The sequence below is a fragment of the Carassius auratus genome, chromosome 18, assembly GCF_003368295.1.
Source record: "Carassius auratus strain Wakin chromosome 18, ASM336829v1, whole genome shotgun sequence".
NCBI classification, from domain to species: domain Eukaryota; kingdom Metazoa; phylum Chordata; class Actinopteri; order Cypriniformes; family Cyprinidae; genus Carassius; species Carassius auratus.
The window spans coordinates 4,140,960-4,160,808 of record NC_039260.1 but is presented as its reverse complement, the minus strand read 5'-3'; the positions used below and the strand labels follow the sequence as shown (position 1 = coordinate 4,160,808).

Below are 19,849 nucleotides of genomic sequence, written 5' to 3'. Positions count from 1 at the left end.
TTCCTCACTCTATCTACAGTTTATGATTCATTGAGCGGTTGCAGAAATGCTTCTTCCATAATCTTTACACATTTGTCCTACTTTAGTCATGAGTACTGTTCTTTTAGCGTTAGCTAAAAGATTGAGCTTGTTCTTTCTGCTTTCTGACTTCTCTTTTTCCTGCTCTTTCTCTTGCTCTACGTGGGCGGATGTTCTGGAGAAGGTTGTGTAGGTTAATCATGCCATTGAGAATTCTGCTGTTAGTCCAAGTTATTTTTTTCTGCCTATTGCTTGAGGAGCAGCACTTCCATTTTTCTGTAAGAGGAGTTGTGTTGATGTACTTACAGTATTGTTCAAAATAATAGCAGTACAATGTGACTAACCAGAATAATCAAGGTTTTTCGTATATTTTTTTATTGCTACGTGGCAAACAAGTTACCAGTAGGTTCAGTAGATTCTCAGAAAACAAATGAGACCCAGCATTCATGATATGCACGCTCTTAAGGCTGTGCAATTGGGCAATTAGTGGAATTAGTTGAAAGGGGTGTGTTCAAAAAAATAGCAGTGTGGCATTCAATCACTGAGGTCATCAATTTTGTGAAGAAACAGGTGTGAATCAGGTGGCCCCTATTTAAGGATGAAGCCAACACTTGTTGAACATGCATTTGAAAGCTGAGGAAAATGGGTCGTTCAAGACATTGTTCAGAAGAACAGCGTACTTTGATTAAAAAGTTGATTAGAGAGGGGAAAACCTATAAAGAGGTGCAAAAAATGATAGGCTGTTCAGCTAAAATGATCTCCAATGCCTTAAAATGGAGAGCAAAACCAGAGAGACGTGGAAGAAAACGGAAGACAACCATCAAAATGGATAGAAGAATAACCAGAATGGCAAAGGCTCAGCCAATGATCACCTCCAGGATGATCAAAGACAGTCTGGAGTTACCTGTAAGTACTGTGACAGTTAGAAGACGTCTGTGTGAAGCTAATCTATTTTCAAGAATCCCCCGCAAAGTCCCTCTGTTCAAAAAAAAGGCATGTGCAGAAGAGGTTACAATTTGCCAAAGAACACATCAACTGGCCTAAAGAGAAATGGAGGAACATTTTGTGGACTGATGAGAGTAAAATTGTTCTTTTTGGGTCCAAGGGCCACAGGCAGTTTGTGAGACGACCCCCAAACTCTGAATTCAAGCCACAGTACACAGTGAAGACAGTGAAGCATGGAGGTGCAAGCATCATGATATGGGCATGTTTCTCCTACTATGGTGTTGGGCCTATTTATCGCATACCAGGGATCATGGATCAGTTTGCATATGTTAAAATACTTGAAGAGGTCATGTTGCCCTATGCTGAAGAGGACATGCCCTTGAAATGGTTGTTTCAACAAGACAATGACCCAAAACACACTAGTAAACGGGCAAAGTCTTGGTTCCAAACCAACAAAATTAATGTTATGGAGTGGCCAGCCCAATCTCCAGACCTTAATCCAATTGAGAACTTGTGGGGTGATATCAAAAATGCTGTTTCTGAAGCAAAACCAAGAAATGTGAATGAATTGTGGAATGTTGTTAAAGAATCATGGAGTGGAATAACAGCTGAGAGGTGCCACAAGTTGGTTGACTCCATGCCACACAGATGTCAAGCAGTTTTAAAAAACTGTGGTCATACAACTAAATATTAGTTTAGTGATTCACAGGATTGCTAAATCCCAGAGAAAAAAATGTTTGTACAGTCAAAGGTAGACACTGCTATTTTTTTGAACACACACCTTTCAACTAATTGCCCAATTGCACAGCCTTAAGAGCGTGCATATCATGAATGCTGGGTCTTGTTTGTTTTCTGACAATCTACTGAACCTACTGGTAACTTGTTTGCCATGTAGCAATAAAAAATATACTAAAAACCTTGATTATTCTGGTTAGTCAAATTGTACTGCTATTATTTTGAACAATACTGTAACAGGGCAATGCTACAGGATCTTCTGTGCGTTAAAAGTTACTGTTATACTTGATTTTATGTTCTACTCACTTCCATTCATGTGCATGTGAAAGATCATATAATCAGACTTATATGTTGAATTTTTCATTCGGAGACATGCATAATTTGTTTGGTGAAAAGACATTAGACCAAAAGGGATAACTAACTTCTCATTAAAATGTAAATGGAGGAAACTTTTATTGTGGCAGTTTTGAATAGCCTTAATTTCTTTTGTAGGAAACCTAAATACAAATTTTAAGATTAGATGTTTTGGAGAAACTGGAGGAGATAGTATTTTACAATTAAAAGTTAGTTTTCAAATAAATAAGTTTACAACCTTCAATTCCAATGTGAACCGCCTTTAAGATGTGAAATATCTTACATATGCAGCTGTGAAATCATTGTCTAGTTTGGTTGTACTGATGGGTCTCTGTTGGCTCTTTCTGTAGCCTCATTTATCTGCTTCCTCTTCCTCCTCACTTCTTTCTCGCCTCATTAGAGGCAGTGTTCCATTTTGAAGGTTATCATGGATGATCTTACACTGTGCAACTGACAGTATTTTGGTGAATGATTTTATAGTCCCATTAGAGACTGAACATTGTTGCCTTGTCATTATTTGTGAGTGTATTTGCATACACTGCAGTAGAAAACATCTAGTTTGTGTTAGCTTTAGTGGAGGTACAGGTTTCCTTTTTAATTTTCTGCTGTCAGTTTTGACATGACTTTGATTCATAATGTTCAGACTTTTTCCCAAGTTGTATAATTTTGCTCAGTTTTTCAGCTGTCTACCTACTTGTTAGCATCTCCCACCTGTCTCTCCACAGCAGGCTGTAATTTAGTGAGTGATGTGCGTTTAGCGTGTTTTCGTCATTTTCCATGGTGAGTCAAAGCAGGTGCTGTTAGTTGGTGGTTCTCTTGTGTCCTAGCTCAGTCTTTCCTCTCAGCTATAATTTACACTGTCTGACAAGAGTTTGACCAGAGCATATTTGGTCATTCTCTTGAAGAAGGGTCTGAGTTTTACACCCACTAGATATTGCTTAGACAACTTTTTTGGTCAAATTTCCATCAAAGCAATTACAGAATGTATTGCGACAAGCTTAGTGAAAAAGGAAATCCAAGATGGCAGATGGAATTGAGGAAATGTTAGCTAAAATTTGAGAATTATTTAACAACAAAAATTTTTTTAAAATTGTTCAAGCTATTTGAAAATGTATTATTTTACGCACTATTTGTGTGTGCTGTGTATTTTATGTTATGTGATGCACATGTAGGACATTTCAAATCAGCCACTTGTAGAGTTATACCTGCAATATCTGAAGGTAACTGGCTGTGTAGACAACAGGCAACAAGGCAGCTCACTTCATTTTGGAACAGACCCATTGCTAGATTGCACTTCCTTCATAGATGTATTTACACTGGCTCGGTGTAAAAATGTAAACATAAAAACATCTGTGTATATAATTACATCTTCAAATTTGAATTCTGTTATTTTAGTGTACAGGCAGCTTTAGGGAAAGACACTATCTAGTCTGCAGGCATGATCAGAGCAACATGTTTTAACAGCATAAATCCTGAACAAAAACCCTACCTAGTCATTCCGTGTGATGAAAGCAGACTCGCATCTCTCATCTCTGTGATCTAGACCTGATGAGACCTGACGGCGTGTGTTCTTGTCATCGCTCTTCCGTCCTGATCAGACTCCCACTGTTTAATGATATTAAATCACAACAGTCCGGATATTCTTCCTCTTAGCCACACGTGCTATCACATGCTATTCCATGTGGAAATGTAAGTGTAAGTGGCAGAGAGTGTAAGTGTATTGGCAGAGAGATGATAGCCATCCCACATTAAATCTCTTAAAACCATATAGCGCTCATATTGATGGCCCTCAATGCACACTAACAGGATATTAATAATGCTTGATCTTTCTTATCTCCACATTTCAGAGACTCTTAACACGTTATTATATCAGTAACTGTCATAATCAAGTCTGGAGGCTAAACAGAGAGAATGAGGCAGAAAGAGATAAAATAAAATGCCATTCTTTAGGAAAATGAACATGGTTTGAGTTTTAGCCCTCTTGATTTTCTCAACTGCACAAACACACACATACACCAACCACAAATGGGTCCAGATTGAAGATTGCGGTCATATTAAAGCTGCTTCCTCTTCTTACCGCAGACACACACTTACACACTTGCTTTGGCTAATTGAGGAAGCAAGCTGTTTCACACCACGTTGCTTGGAATGATGAGATTAAATGTGCCAATTGATTGATGTGGTACATAGTTACAGATATCACCTGAAGAGTTGAACAGTCTCACAAAATACTGTTTCATCTGTGATTAACCACGATGTTAGTGCCATAAAAGAATGCCTAAAACAAGGCATCATCAGAGAGTCTCAGTGGACATTGAGGTTTTTTAAAGCAGTATGATGATGCTTTGCTTCTGACACAACAGCTCTGTCCCAAAACCAAGTTGGTTGCTTAATTTTCTGCACCTTATATAGGCAACTATCGTCTAAGGGGACATCCTCACTGTAATAGATGATTTGAGATGGTCAAGATGGAAGAATGCAGATTCCAATAGAGTTTAGCATTAACAAATGATGTTTAGCTGAGAATTCTAATGCAGGGTTTTCCAAACTTGGGTTCAGGAACCCCTGGGAAAATCAAACAGATACTGCAAAGGGTTTGTGAGCTAATGAAAAGCTAATAATTAGCTAAAAAAAGAAAATAAAAAATGTAATTAAAATGCAATTAAAATGAATGCATTCAAATAAAAATAGTTCAAGTAAACACAAAACAACAAAATAAATACATTGTATTTTTTTATCTGTATGTCATGTGATACTTTTCCATGATCAAAGAACAATGATAATGCAAATGTGTTGCTAATAATTAAAATTAAAATCAAATGGTGCTTAGCTGACAAAAAAGTTTGGGAATTGCTACACTAATGATTAATACAAATAAATGCCACACATTTATATTGGTGAAAATAGTCCTCTGTTACTTACATTTAACTATTTTGTTTATATTTCTGCATTTTAATAAGTTATCTTTTTAGGCAGCACAATTTTGTGCTTACTGTTGTGCTCTTATGCTCCAGTAACTCTAAATGAAGTGCTATCTGGGCAAGCAGCTCACTAGGTTTTGAAACTATTAAGAACTATCTTAGTCAAACCTTTATCTAGAAGATGTACATTATAATTTAAAATGTGATAATATACAACTTAAATATTGAGGATTTTGTAATTCTGCTGGCTATAATCTGCCACATGTTCTTTCCTTTCTTAAGCAGAGGTTGTGGCAGTGGTTGTACTTTTGCTCCAGGTTTTGCTGTGCTATTTTTAGGGAGTGTGGGTGGGTTGGCTCTCTTATAAAGAGTGCTGTTGCTGTATGCATGTGGGTGTTTGTGTCTGTATTTATGTGTGTTCTTAATTCAAAATGGTCTGTGTTGAAACCCAAACCATAATTAAAGTGTTTTGAATGCAGGCTCATGTACACAATGCATGTGTATATTAAGTCCACATCTTGTTTAAATGTAAAAAATAGATTTTTGATAATTTCAGTGCTTTCATTCTGTACTTAATTATCATATAATTTTGTAAATAATAAGTGTCCACAAATAAATACAGATAAACCTTTTAATGGTTGTGTGTGGATGTATTGGTAGGTATGTAAGCTGTACAAAGATGTCCCAGGACACCAGTGATTTCAGTGATATGCTCAAAGCCAGTGACACACCCATGGTTTACCACACACTGGCTCTAACACACTTTACACTCACTTGCACACACAGGGAAAGCCCCGAGCTTGCAGAAGCAGAGACAGTGTGACAACTGGTGTGTGTTTTGCAGATTGTCCTGGGTGTATGTCAGTGCTGTTTAGTCAAAAACTCTGTATGTCTTTGTATTATTAAAAATAATGATCCATCCTTCTTAAAAGGAAATATCTCAGTTGTATGAGCATATTTCAGAGACTGTTTGTGCAGCATATCAAGCTCTGTATGAGATGCAGCACACACAGACTGCAGACGGACAGAGTCGGCTTGAAATTGCAGAGTCACTGCAGTGCATCAATACTCATCAGAATACAATGCTCACAGCCTGCCAACTCACTGAACTTGTGTGTTTGTGTGTGTGTGTGTATCTGGGTGTTTTTGTTGTGTGTGTGTAGTGTGTACTTTCTAAACCAAAAGATCTTGTTTGTGATGAAAGCTGTTTTTTTCCCTGTCTTTCTCAGCCCAAGCTCATGGCAAAGGATCTTCTAGACCTGGTGGCATCCCATTTCAACCTGAAGGAGAAGGAATATTTTGGAATCTCTTATGTAGATGAGACGTACGTATACCCAAGACATCCTATTAAATATAACATCTGCCCCTAACCTACGAGAAAAGGTGTAATCATGAACAGCTCAGCTCCCTGACTGTGTCAGGACTAGATGAGTGAAAATTCTGTGATTATTCCACAGGGAAATGATTGACTGTTTCTCCTCTCTTCACTTTCTGCGACAACCAGCTCTTCATTCAGCCTACACAGTGTGACCTACCACTGTGTGACATTTGTTAGTTGTATCTTCACATGATTTCTTTAAAGCACCCACCCACACACACACTCACACTCAATCAAGAGAAGCATTCCGTCTGTTCTCACTGCTGGTGTGCTTGGGGGAATGTTATTTGTGGTTCCCAAAGATTTTGAAATGTTGTCTGGTGACCTTTGATCCGCCCTACTGTACATGCTTTCCAACAAGGGGTTGACAGTTTGCATTCGCCAAGGACAACATGCAAATGGCCAAATGCATTTCTGTCAGAAACAAGCACACATGGTTAGTTAAAGAGGCACAATCATTTCCCTATACAAACACAATTTAAAACACACTGGGTTGTTGCTTGTCAGTGTTACAACCATCTCTATTAATATTGATCCACTCAGAGCACTATAATTTTAAAATGTTCTTTAAAAAATCTAAATAATATGTTAATACATTTTATAAATACTTATGTAATTCATTACATTCTGTGTGTGTATATATAAATATTAATATGATTTATTAATATATTACTTTTTTTAGAAAATATATAAGTAGATAATATAGTGTACTGAGTAGAATCTTCTTTTGGATTTATAATTACCTGTTAAAGGTTATATATCTGTGCAACGGAATACCAATACAATAGTTTCCTGAGTGCTTTTGTTTTTGTCATCACTGGCTAAATTGTGCATAAAAACGCACATGCAATGACATCTCGAACATAAAACAGCCCTCTTGTGGCTGATTTTTCGCATGATGTTTTATGACGTTATGTGGCACTATGAATGAGACATTGTAAGATGTTGCAAGACATTTCCGGTTGTTACAGATGCTATCAGTCATTTCTCTTGGGCTGTGTTTCAGGGGTCATTTCAGCTGGTTGCAGTTAGATCGGCGTGTTCTGGAACATGAGTTTCCTAAGAAGTCTGGACCCATTGTGCTTTACTTCTGTGTTCGGTAAGTACAGCTGCAGCAGAAGCATAACAAAACCACTATAAATATACTTTATATGGATGCACATACTTATCATTTTATTTATTATTAATAACATGAATAATATAAATATATAATAAACTACACATATTACATTTTAAAAAGTTACGTATATCATATATATTTATTTTATTTATTACGAATACAAATATATAATATAAAAAATGTATAATATGTTTATCAACAGAGAGAATAAAAGAGAAACATTCATATTACTTCAAGAAATCCCAGTTGAATATTAAAAAATAAAACACTTAACACCTCCAGAATGAATTAGCATCAACACTTCGACCAGAGTGTTTTTGTGTCGGGGGATTTGTGTATTTGTTAGTTTATTGTTTCAAATTAGCAGGGTCAGTAAACCACAGTTTACTGGCAGTTACCAGAAACACGTCCAATCAGAATCCCCCATTCCTGTCAACACCCCCAGCAATTTGAGCACCATTACAACAGCAGTGTTAATCAGACTGTTTGAATTTCAGAGCATGAGCAGATATCTGCTGGGTGGGTTGATTAGTTTAGATTTTTTAAATTGCATCTGCTTCGATGTATGACTAATACAAAGAGCAGCAAGTATATTTATTGCTCTTGTGTGTTTGTATGTCTCCATGTGTTTGAGAGAGTTAAAGTGGGCACATTTGTGTGCTTCCTCGTGGTATTTGACTGTGTAAGGCGCAATCAGCACACAGTCATACATCACCACGCTCGCTGTGGGTGGATGCTGGTTTATTGTTGTCAAGCTCAACATTAAAATAGCCCAGCATTTCACCCATTTGTAGGGACACACTTGAATTGCTTTTCTCTCGTTCAGTCTATTCCTCTTGCATTACTTTGCTTTTCTGGGTCACGCAGACACAAACACTTATATGCACGCATGCATTTCGCTCTAACAGTATGTTTGTAATGTATGTCTTTTGCTTGAGATATTGCATGTCAGTGCCGTTTAAATTTGAGAGGAGGCCCAGTTTTAATGCATGCATGATGTCCTGTGCTCATCAGTGTGTATGCGTGTTGTCCTTTCTTCTCGTGATTGGGCTATTGATTGGAGTGAGCTAAAGTCTTTGATGCGTGTAAGACTCTTTCTCACTCACATCTCAAATTAAACCAGCTGTCAATATAGTTTTAATCACTTTAATCTCTCACTTTCACTCGCTTGTTGTCTCTCTCATTCCTCTCGCTCCTTTAAACAGTCAGCCATGGATTCAAAGCATGTGTCTTCATGTATCATGTGTCATAGGGTTTATTTTAAGTTCAGTGTTTGTTCAAGGTCATATTATCAGTTTGCATCAATACGTATATCTATGCATGTGTATGTCTGTGTAACAGTCCATGTGTGAATGTCACAGCATCAGCTCAAATGAAACGTCATGCTGAGAGCGCATGTTTATTTATGCTGATTTTGATGTTTGTTTGTGTTTGTAGTTCCCGCTAACTTTAATCTGAAAGCTAAATGAAGCTTGAACTGTGGAAATTGTTTTCTTTTTGTGGGTTTCAAGAGGGATGGAGACAGCAAGAGGATATAGCAGTGTTTATGATGCCCTCTAGTGATCGGTCTTTGGGTTTGTGTATAGAATACATTGTTTCATTCAGTGAGTTCATTCAAACGGTCTGAATTAACCCGCTAAGGAGGAATCAGAATTGGTTGCTCATACTGAACAATTTTGGATCACATTCACAACTAAACAACCAAACAATTAATTAAACAATCTTAATATGTGATTTGTGTATTCTGTATATGTAACTGTAATGTTTTTAAACTTCATCCATATTTTGATGTACATATTATTTTCTCTTCTACAGGTTCTACATAGAAAGTATCTCTTACCTTAAGGACAATGCCACAATAGAGCTGTTCTTCCTCAATGCAAAGTCCTGCATCTATAAGGTACACTGTTGTCACTGTTCTTTCACTAGAGGGCAGTATCAACTAATGCCCCTTTACATTGATTTGTTACTTCCATCTGTGTCAATGGAGCACCTTAGCCATAAATGCAATGTTATAGATTTCTCTGGAAAATGACATCATGGCAACGCTGATTGACTTATGGTATTGTAAGAATGTGGAAAGTACCAAGCTCTTCACTAGCACATATTAAGATACATTACATTTATTATACATATATACATTGTTATTAAAAAGTTTGGGTTCGCTAAGGTAATAAAAAAATCTTTTATTCACCAATAATGAATTGAACTGATCAAAAGTAAACCATAAAGACATTGTTAACAAAGATTTCAATTTCCAATAAATGCTGAACCTACTTAAAAAATGGTTTACAGAAAAATATAAGCAGCACAAGTTTTCAATATTGATAGTAATAGGAAATGTTGCTTGAGCAGCAACGTATTAGAATGATTTCTGAAGGACTGGATTAATGGCTGCTAGAAATTCAGCTTCGCATCACAGGAATAAATTGCATTTCAAAAAATATTTAAATAGAAACCTGTTATTTTAAATTAAAAGAACACTTCACAGTATCATTATATTTTTGATTCAATAAATGCAATCTTTTGAACCCCAAACTTTTATATGGTAGTGCTTGTAAATATAATAAATTTAATAAAAATAGAATTAAATAATCGCAAGTTTTTTTGGTTAGTTTAAAAAAATAAGTGCTCAATTCTTCCAAAAACATTCTTTATTTGTGAATTTGTTTGTGTCACTGGTCACATACCACAGATTCCTACCATGAGCTCATTGCATACACTTTATTCTAGAGTCAGCTTTCTAATACATGCCACTACTCTGTGTGTGACATTCCTGAAATTCTTGTGTTCAGCAAAGGTAACGAATCACTCCGTTTGACTTGGTCATTGAAGTAATTAAGACCCCCTACACTTCAAAAAACCCTACCCACCTGGGTATATGTGGCTTTGTCCTGCTATTGATTACACAGGAAATAGCTGAAGTGATTTAGATAGACCCTTCAGTGATAAGTCAGCAGATCAGGTCATTAAAAGAGAGAGAGATAAGATAAGAGACAGATTAATGGAGATGTCCTGTCTGCTGTGATCCTGAACTTAAGGGTCTCTTTCTCTCTGTCTGTCTTCAGGAACTCATAGAGGTGGACAGCGAGGTGGTGTTTGAATTGGCCTCTTATATCTTACAGGTAAGATCACGTCAGACTGTTTATCATGTACCTTCATAAACCGTGCAATGAACTTTCATAAAGCTCTCAAAAAAGTCTTAAATACAATTGTTTAAGTGTTATAGAGTCATATTCAGGTCACTACAGTATTTCAGCCTGACAGGGTGCTTTATTTTAAATATAAAACAGCATGTTTCCTTTGTACTGATAAGTTCTCCATGCAAGGGAAGTAGTTTGGAGAAATATGGTTTTCCTTTATGACTCTGTGTATGTGTGATCCAGGTGTAGTATCAGGTATGTTGTGTGTGATTGACCTTTTGGAGGATTCAGTCCAGATGGCTTCGACTACATCCCCTACTGAGACACAGATGCACCGTTCTGTGTATCAGAGGATACGATCTTTCCAAGCGGTCTGGTCTACCATCAAACACTCATTAGTGATACTAAAATATTTCTTTTTTTTCTCCCACAGGAAGCTAAAGGAGACTTCACGAGGTAAGAGGCTGTTTAAATGAACGAATCACCTTCCAGTGACCTCTTTTACACTCATACACTATCAAAGTCTCTATCGGTGTGTCACTGCAGAGTGAAAGCAGATCCAATTTGTGGTGTATATCAAACTCTCCTTCCCACATAAGCACATGCACATGATTCAAGAGAGATGGAGAGAGAGAGAGAGAGAGAGAGAGAGAGAAATGGGGGTGTGAACCCTGGGAAAAGGAGACAGAGGGGAGGAAATGGAATGCAGAGGATAAACAGTGTTAAATTACACACACTAACCCCTGGCTCTCTCCATCTCTCACACACACTTATACAAACACTTTCTACACACAGTATCTCAGCTACAAATCTGTCACATGTGCATCCTTCCAGCTTTATTCTGTCACTCCATTTTCTTCGACTCAATTTCCTCTACCTCTTACACTTCCTCTTAACCTCTCCATTGCTCGGTGTTTGGAATGGCACACTACCATACTGCCCAAATTTTTGCAGTATGCGTTTTATATATAGTGTGAAAATTGTGTATGTGGAATGCCCTGATTGTCACTGACTTTGCCAAAATGTGCATTATACAACCTGAGCACATTCTGAGGGATAATATATCCTGTACTGTTCATTCATTTCAGCAATGAACTGGAAGCAACATCAGTTGTGATTTTAACAATTCCGTCTTGGTTTAGACTGTCGTAAGTCAGACTGCCATCTTTATGCAAACTGGTTGCAAATGCAAAATAATTTTTAGTTTTAAAAATATGAAAATTATTATCATTTGCACAATTATTATTACAGTTGCAATTATTACAATAACAATAATAATTAAAATATTTTCTTTTAATTAATTTCCCTTTCTGTGTCTTCTGTCTCTATTCTTCTATTCTGATTGACTTTGCTCTGTTAGCTGCTTCTATTACTGAGTGTTTTGTTATTTTTACAGTAATGATGCTACTAGGGCTGATCTGAAGAAACTGCCAGCACTGCCTACGCAAGCACTGAAAGAGCACCCTTCACTCGCATACTGGTGAGACACACACACTTATACACACAGCTGTCAGCTGATAATAGAGGTATTAACGAGATGTATCTGCTCTGTGTTCTCTGAGCACCATGGGAAAGGATTCCCAAGAATAATTCTCTAACCTAATTTTCCCCGAATTCTATTTGATGCGAATGAAGTGTTTCACAGATGCTGCCGTCTTAGACACTCTCACTCACACACTCATATTGAGCAGGCCGGTGTACTTCCTGTTCTAAGTATGAACTTATCTCCTTCATGGTGTTGTATTTCATTGGCTGCGTCTCTGTACATCTGTAAGCTTTCCCTCTTGTCTGTTTCGTGTTCCTGCGGAATTGAAATAGGCTGTCATCTCATGACCATTGTCACATGTCGCCGCTAATCTGTGTGTGTTATGTTGCAGTGAGGACCGGGTCATTGAGCATTATAAGAAGCTAAGTGGACAGTCCAGAGGCCAGGCTATCGTCAAGTAAGAAAGAATATTATCTTGACCAAAATGTTCCTTTAAATCTGATGCACAAAAAGTGTCCAAATGCATTTTATTTTAACCCAAAAATGAAATGTCATTATTTGGTCACCCTCATGTAATTCCAAAAACAACGTCTGTGGAAAAGTCAAAAGAAAACATGAGATATTTTTGCTGTTTTTTTGTCCATATTATGAATCAGTGGAGTCCTTAAACATCACATATGGTCACATGGCGTGCAAGAACCAATCAGATATGATGTTTTTGACTTTTATTTGTTTTGTTTGTTATTTATGGTGTTCCACAAAAGAAAGGCAACAGGTTATGAGTGAACTATACTTTTAATTTTGAACACAATATATGTTTTTTATGCGTGTCTAAAGTATGTCTAAAGTATCCAGATGCACTTTTGCATGCATCCTACTTCCGAGATCCACTCCCATATGTTCACTGCTATTATAAATTGTCTGCATATGTGACATCCATAACATACTCTCAATGATTTCTTCTTTCTTTTCTCTCACAGCTATATGAGTATAGTGGAGTCGTTACCCACATATGGAGTGCATTATTATGCTGTTAAGGTGGGTCAGTGTGCTTGGAGGGAAAATTTATAATCACAGCCGTCAGTCCACACACACACACACACACACATTCTCACGACCTATAGTATCAGTGGTTGACTTAAGTGTTAAAGGATGCTTAAGATTCAGTGTGTTTAAGATAATCGTGCCTTCATCAAACATGAGCTGACACTTCTCTGTTTATCGGCATGTGTATGTGCGCAGATTAACGCTCTTTTAAATGTTTTTTTCACTCTTGCTCTCTCTCAGGATAAGCAGGGTATCCCGTGGTGGCTGGGTTTGAGTTATAAAGGCATTTTTCAATATGACTACCAGGACAAAGTCAAACCAAGAAAGGTAAGACTGTCTTTCCTCTGTGGACTTACTACAGTTTGACTTCTTTTTGTCCTTTCTTCACATCTCTTCATCTTAGGTCATCCCATAGTAGTTTTACCTCCCTGATGTTAATTAGTAGTGTTTGGAAAAATTCATCCCTCACAAGTGGAACAAGTGAAACGAGACCTTAAATCATTCCACTTGTTGAGAAGAGGTGTGTCATTACTTTTCTGAGTGGTCAGACTTACTTGTCATGCGATAAAATGGATAAATTATACTTTTTCGACTTCTTAAAATGTAGCTTATGACAGTGCTTTTTAAGAAAGCCTCTTTTTTCTTAACAAGGGAGAGAAACAAATCCCACGTCTCCTTTAAAACTCTCTGCTTAGCAGAAAATCTAGTGGATGTAAGCAGTTTTCCTTGTGCTGTATTTTGAAACTTAGCTTGAGCTGTGTTTGTGCATGTGTATGAATATCTGTTCATCACCTGGTCACCTTTTCTTAACCTCATGACGTCAGCCAAGAGAAGTCTGACCGTCTGACGCTTGGGTGTGGTGACCTCAGATAGGTCATGACCTCTGGCAGTCTGACCCCATAGCGTTTTTTTGTAACTTTAGACAGAGACTCTCAAACTTCCAGACAGATGATCAGTGACACCAGTTAACTGAAACGCTACAAATCTGTCTCAGTCAGAAAAAAAGCTTGCTGTCGGAATGACTTCAGGTGTGTGTCCTGCTGGCTTTGGTTTTCCATTCTCACAGCACATACCCGTGTTTAAGTTCTCTCCAAAGGACAGGCAAAAACCTCAGCCTGTGGTGAGGAACAGAAAAACATTTCCCAAAACCACAAGCTAAAAATAGTGTTCAAAGAAGAACATCCAGCCAAGCGAAAAAGCCAAACTCAGGCCTATTTACAGAGAAGGATCTGTTACAGAAAACGAGAGTTGAAATGAAATGACGCAGCAAAGAGCAGCTCAGAATGGAGGGAAGAGAAACCATCGAGAAGAACAGACGCGTCTGCAAATATGCCACATATGCAAACTAAACAAAATTATAGCTGTACGTACAAATCCACCTAAACCTGGATGACAATTTAAATGGATAGTTCAACCAAAAATGAACGTCATCATTTTCTCACCTTGATGATCTAAACCTGTAATACTTCTTTTTCTGTTGCAGAGTGCAAAATAATTTAGTTTAAAAAAAGTTTTAACTATTTTTATTGATACAGTGCAACAACATTGGACTTTTATTGTATAGAGGGGGAAAATGTAATGGTAATAAGAAATGGCATAGGAGTGAGTAAAGGATGACAATATGTTCAGTCTTGTGTGAACTATTATTTTAATCACAAAGAACAATCAGACGTCTAGCCCTGCGTTCAAATGCCAGGCTGCAACTTTCCACTGATCTGTATTTCAGATGGGCCATTGCCACTAATGTTCTCATTACACAGTTTGCCTTCATCACATATGCACATTTTAATGTTTTGATGATAAGCTCACATGCGCTAATGGGTTGTGGCTGTTCTCCATCTGTATGCAGTGTGTGTGAGAGACTGTGGGATATACTGTTAAATATGCCAGACACTAAAAGTTGCAGACTCGGTGAGTTAATGGTTGGGTTTGCTTAATGAGTTTCAAACTAATTTAAACCCTCTCCTAATGAGAAACCACAGAGCATTTGTGCCAAGGTGTGTGTGTAAAGTTTCACAGAGGTGTGACGAGTACAGTTGTGGTTTCATCATGAATTGGGGTGCATGTGTTTCTCAGGAGCTATTGTCCTCTACCTAAACTCCCTCCGCAGCCTCGCTGACTCCAAAACCCACAACAGGAAACCCAGCAGCAGACACCCGCAGGATTACTGTCGCCCTGACAACACAAAACATACTGGAAACATTAGTGTGTCTGACGAATGCGGGACCACTCCCCAAAAACTGGCATGTGTGCTGCTGTTTCTGATTGGTTTGGATCAACTCATTAGCTCTGCTAACTGAAAGATTCTTGCCTTGTAAAACATAAAAACAGCATAGCCAATCTAAAAAAAATGTATAGCTACCATTCTAGCCAGATGTGACGTTATAGCTATGAATCATGGGATTGCAGCCTTTGAGTCATCAGTGATTGTTTTTATCCTGTCTGCTGCTAGTGACCTTTGACCTTTCCAATACCCTGTCTTTTCTCATAAGCGCTCGCTTATAGCTCCGGCTAAGTAAATACCATGCCACACACACAGTCTTCCTGTACTCTGTACTTGTCTTTGTTAGAGAAAGGGGTGGGGGTTTGTTGTATTATTCTATGTACAGACAGACTGCTGTGGGCGTTGTGCATTATAATAAAAGCAGCTGCAATGAATAGTCATAGTGACGAAATTACATTTACACTGAGACTCCTTAAAATCGAATTTCCCTTATGTTGACATTTTTATGCTTGAACTCTAGATAGGAATATGTTTTAATAAGTGGTTAGCTCTTCTAAAACCTGATTAACTGTCTATAAAGGCAAGATTATAAGGCATTATTGTCTCAATTAAAAGTAAATTTAAAAAGGTTTAAAATGACAGAAAACAAATTATGCTCATTTCGGTCAAAAGCAAATGGAGCATTCCATGTATTATTGGAAGATTAGGCAATCCCATTATGCACTGAAAGATTTTATTTATTTATTTTAGAGCCCGACCAATATATCGTTTTGCCAGTATTATCGGCCGTTATGAGACTGTATCTGCAAATATGCCACCGATATGATTTTTATTTTTACACAACATATAACGCAGATTAATTGCTTCTAAATTGTGTTATTACTTAGTTTGTTTGGCCGAGCGTGCTCCATTGTTTTGCTACTGGCGACTCCATTCAAGGTAGAGATGTGCGGATGAGCTCAAATGTCACCCGAGTCCGTTACTTCAAATAAATTAACGGCCCTCCACACATCACACCTACATTTGATCGTCACATTACAATGATTCTAATTCTTAGTTTTGCATGATGATATGATGAATGGATGGTTCATTTTTAACAGCAGTCTAATCTGTGGATCTCTGCATGCTGATCGCAGCCACTCAGTCAGTGCTTGTGTTTATATTGGTCACAACACATTTCCTAACTGCGTGTCTACACCGGATCCTAGTGGATATACAGTAGAACCCATTATAATCTATGTTTAATGTTTATTCAACAAAGGCAAAGAAAAATCTATTTGTGGCAGGCACCACAAATAAATCAATATATGAGAACCACTATAGTCTCATAATTGAAGTGTAAATTCTTCATTGTCCAGTATTGTATTGTCAACAATTTATAAAAACGTTTTCATAATTGTAACATGCATATTTACATACATAATTATTCAGGTGCATGACTAATAACTTGCAGAAACTTGACGCTACAGAAGCACTTCTTCGTCGTCATCTTGTCTGATGCACTCAACCAAGTGTTCTAACCATGACTTCATCCCAACCCACCCCCCAGCCATTCATATTTCCATAGGTGGGATTAATTTAAGGTGTTATTCTAATGGGACGCTTTGTGACATCACAAAACCCCCAAAAACAACACTGTAGTCCAAATGAGCCGTTCATTGTAGTTGTTGTAGGTTTTTTGTAAAAACAAATTATCACCGTTTGGAGTGGACTTTGAGATTTGTAACTTCGTGGATCTTTTTTTATGCCCAAACATACACACTACACACTGACTAAAATTCAAAAAGTGAAAAGTTAAGATAATTGTTGATAAAGTGAAAATAATTGAGTCATACTCCTATCAAACTTTTGAACGGTAGTGTAAATATTTTAATGACAACTAAAAAAAGGACAATGGGATCATCTAAATAAAAATAGACTTTCACTCAACATTTGTGTATGTGTTGTGCTTGCATGCTTTTAGTTGAACTGCATGCTAAACTTTATTGGAATCGACTGCATAAGAACAGAGGTGGGGTTTTCAGACACAGGCATAGCCAATCTCTGGACCCCATCACCATGGCTGTGAGCCTTCATTAAAATCCTTTGAAGTCCAGAACAAGATTTAACCCTGTTTCCACAGATCTAAATAACCAAACAACATGAGGACTAGAACACGGTTCAGCTGTCAGTGAAATATGTGCTGGAACTAACCAGGATTCAGCACATCACTGGGCACATGGGCCCCATTTAAAAATGCCTTTTCTCTCTTACAGCCTCTCGTGACTGCATGGCCCAAAATCACACACACTTTCAGCCAAAATTGTTTCAATCCAGAACAATAGCTGAAGTCCCCAGTGAGTTCACCTCACTGTGCCCAAAATACTCTGGTGTGGTAAATACTCCATGCCTCATTGGCTCTTATAACTACACCATGCTACAGAGTGTTTAGATGTCATGGAACATAGTAGCCTCCCTCGCTTTCTTTTTCCTCTCCCTCTGTTAAGGAGAGAGAGATTTGTATCTCCATAATGAAAGTTGTTTTGAAAGTGTTAAGGGTCAAGTTTGTTCTTGGTGCCTTGAGACCATCAAAGCCTCTCATAAACACCAAGAAACATTCACGCCATCAAAATCTGTGCTGTTCAGTTGCACTGTATCTATTACTTTTTGGGACAGAAAACATAAGAAATTTAACTATTCTGCTTCCATTTCATTAAATGACTTAATGTCCCTCTGTTTTATATTAATTAGTCTTTTAATATTAGTACAGCACTTTGGTATATGCTGTGGTTTTGAAAGTGTTTATAAATAAATTTGAATTTAATTAATGATTCATTCAGTACTTCTGAGGAACAATATATTGAGCCAAATAATATTATTATTGGTAAGATATTTTAAAGTTGTTTATTAATTTTATTTCTTCTACTTTCATTCCTGTATGTTTTATTTTAGTTATATGTATCATTATACCAAAGAAAGAGTCATTTGTTTACACACTGTAGTTCTGTATTCTTGTGATTCTTTATGTATTATTGTGCATCAACTTGTCTTTCTCTCTCATTTCAGTGATTTATTTTGCAATTCATCAAATCATGCGATTCATATTGTAATCTCATCTTATCTAAAATTGTAGATTTAGTAGACATGCAGAAAGACTCTTTTAATGCAGTATGTTATCCGCATCAGTGGAATGCTGAAGATGTTAAAGGACCGTTACCGGAAACGAATGCTGTGCAAGTCATGTGATACCAGTATATTTAAAAAAAAATTAGTCAGTTCTGAATAAGAAACGGTTCTTAATTCCCAATCCTAGTGATATATGTGAAATAGTTTTGTGTTTGTATGTGTGTGTGTCTAACTATGTTCCTTCCCTCCCCTCTTCCTTCATCTGTCCATTGTTTTCCCAGGCTATTAAAATTCTTGAGCTCTTCAAGCCAGCCCCCTCCCCTTCTCTCTCCACTCTCTTCAATCATTTTTTCATTTCTCTTTTCCTTTATTTTTTTATTTTTCTCTTACATCAAGGTCTTTGCTAAGGAATGCTTATATACAAAGTACATTTAATGACTGTTAACAATTTTGGACGTAATTGATAGTTTATATTGTATATACCTCTTATATACCTTGGAAAGATAGTATAGGCTCTTTTTGTTATTAAATGAAAATAACAGTTTCAGCAAATGTACAGTATATGAAGAGTTTGGTTCCAAAACACTAGAAATCCATTTTGTTTAATTTGAGTAAGTTTGTTTTCTATACCAAGAAAGTGGCAAGATGAAAACCAATATTTTCTGTTTCAAGCTTTCACATAGCATCTTTAACATAATTAAAATCCAGATTTAGATTTTCAAAGATTTATTTTAAAAACTGATTATTTTTTCCCCAAAATACAATAAATCCATTGAATCAATATAAACATTTTTTATATTGAAACTGTTGAAAATATACAACAAAGTAAGTTGTTGAACTTGGTCAATACTAATTGTATTAATACACATTTTTACATTTCTTCACCACTGCAGAAACCACCACAGGTTAACAACCACTCAGAATTAATGCTCTGCATTTTTCCCATCCGAAGTTCACACACACGCAGCATAGTGGGCAGCCATTTTTTGCTATGTCACCCTAGGAGCAGTTGGGGTTCAGTGCCTTGCTCAAGGGCACCTCAGTCGTGGTATTGAAGGTGGGAGAGAGCGCTGTACATTCATTCCTCCCAGGATGAGACTTGAACCTGCAACCTTTCAACTCTCTAAGCATTAGGCCACAACTTCCCCTTTTTTCCCCCATTTTAAATAACGTTTATCACATTTTGTAACCAAACCATTCATATATTCATGCCAGTTTCTCCACCAGTCTCTATTTCTATTGAGTTTTCTTTGTGTCTGTGCTGCTGATGACTCCAGGAGTCCAATGCTTGTACCACAGACAGCCGTGTGTGTGTGCGTGATTGTGTATAATGAGAACCAGAACCAGGTTTCTTGAGTGAATGAGGGGAAAAG

At 37.2% G+C, this 19,849-nt stretch overlaps 1 protein-coding gene across 11 annotated transcripts in view; it reads left to right on the top strand.

Annotated features, from left to right (window-relative positions):
- Positions 1-19,849, top strand: part of LOC113118187 (FERM domain-containing protein 4A-like) — a 133,558-nt gene that overhangs the window by 96,570 nt on the left and 17,139 nt on the right. For all 11 annotated transcript variants that reach the window (XM_026287157.1, XM_026287158.1, XM_026287156.1 and 8 more), the window contains exons 3-11: positions 6,203-6,297; positions 7,358-7,450; positions 9,287-9,371; positions 10,540-10,596; positions 11,048-11,070; positions 12,011-12,094; positions 12,492-12,557; positions 13,081-13,138; positions 13,388-13,474. In XM_026287157.1, the coding sequence (XP_026142942.1) occupies positions 6,203-6,297; positions 7,358-7,450; positions 9,287-9,371; positions 10,540-10,596; positions 11,048-11,070; positions 12,011-12,094; positions 12,492-12,557; positions 13,081-13,138; positions 13,388-13,474 (648 nt within the window). The remainder of the gene's footprint in view (positions 1-6,202; positions 6,298-7,357; positions 7,451-9,286; positions 9,372-10,539; positions 10,597-11,047; positions 11,071-12,010; positions 12,095-12,491; positions 12,558-13,080; positions 13,139-13,387; positions 13,475-19,849) is intronic.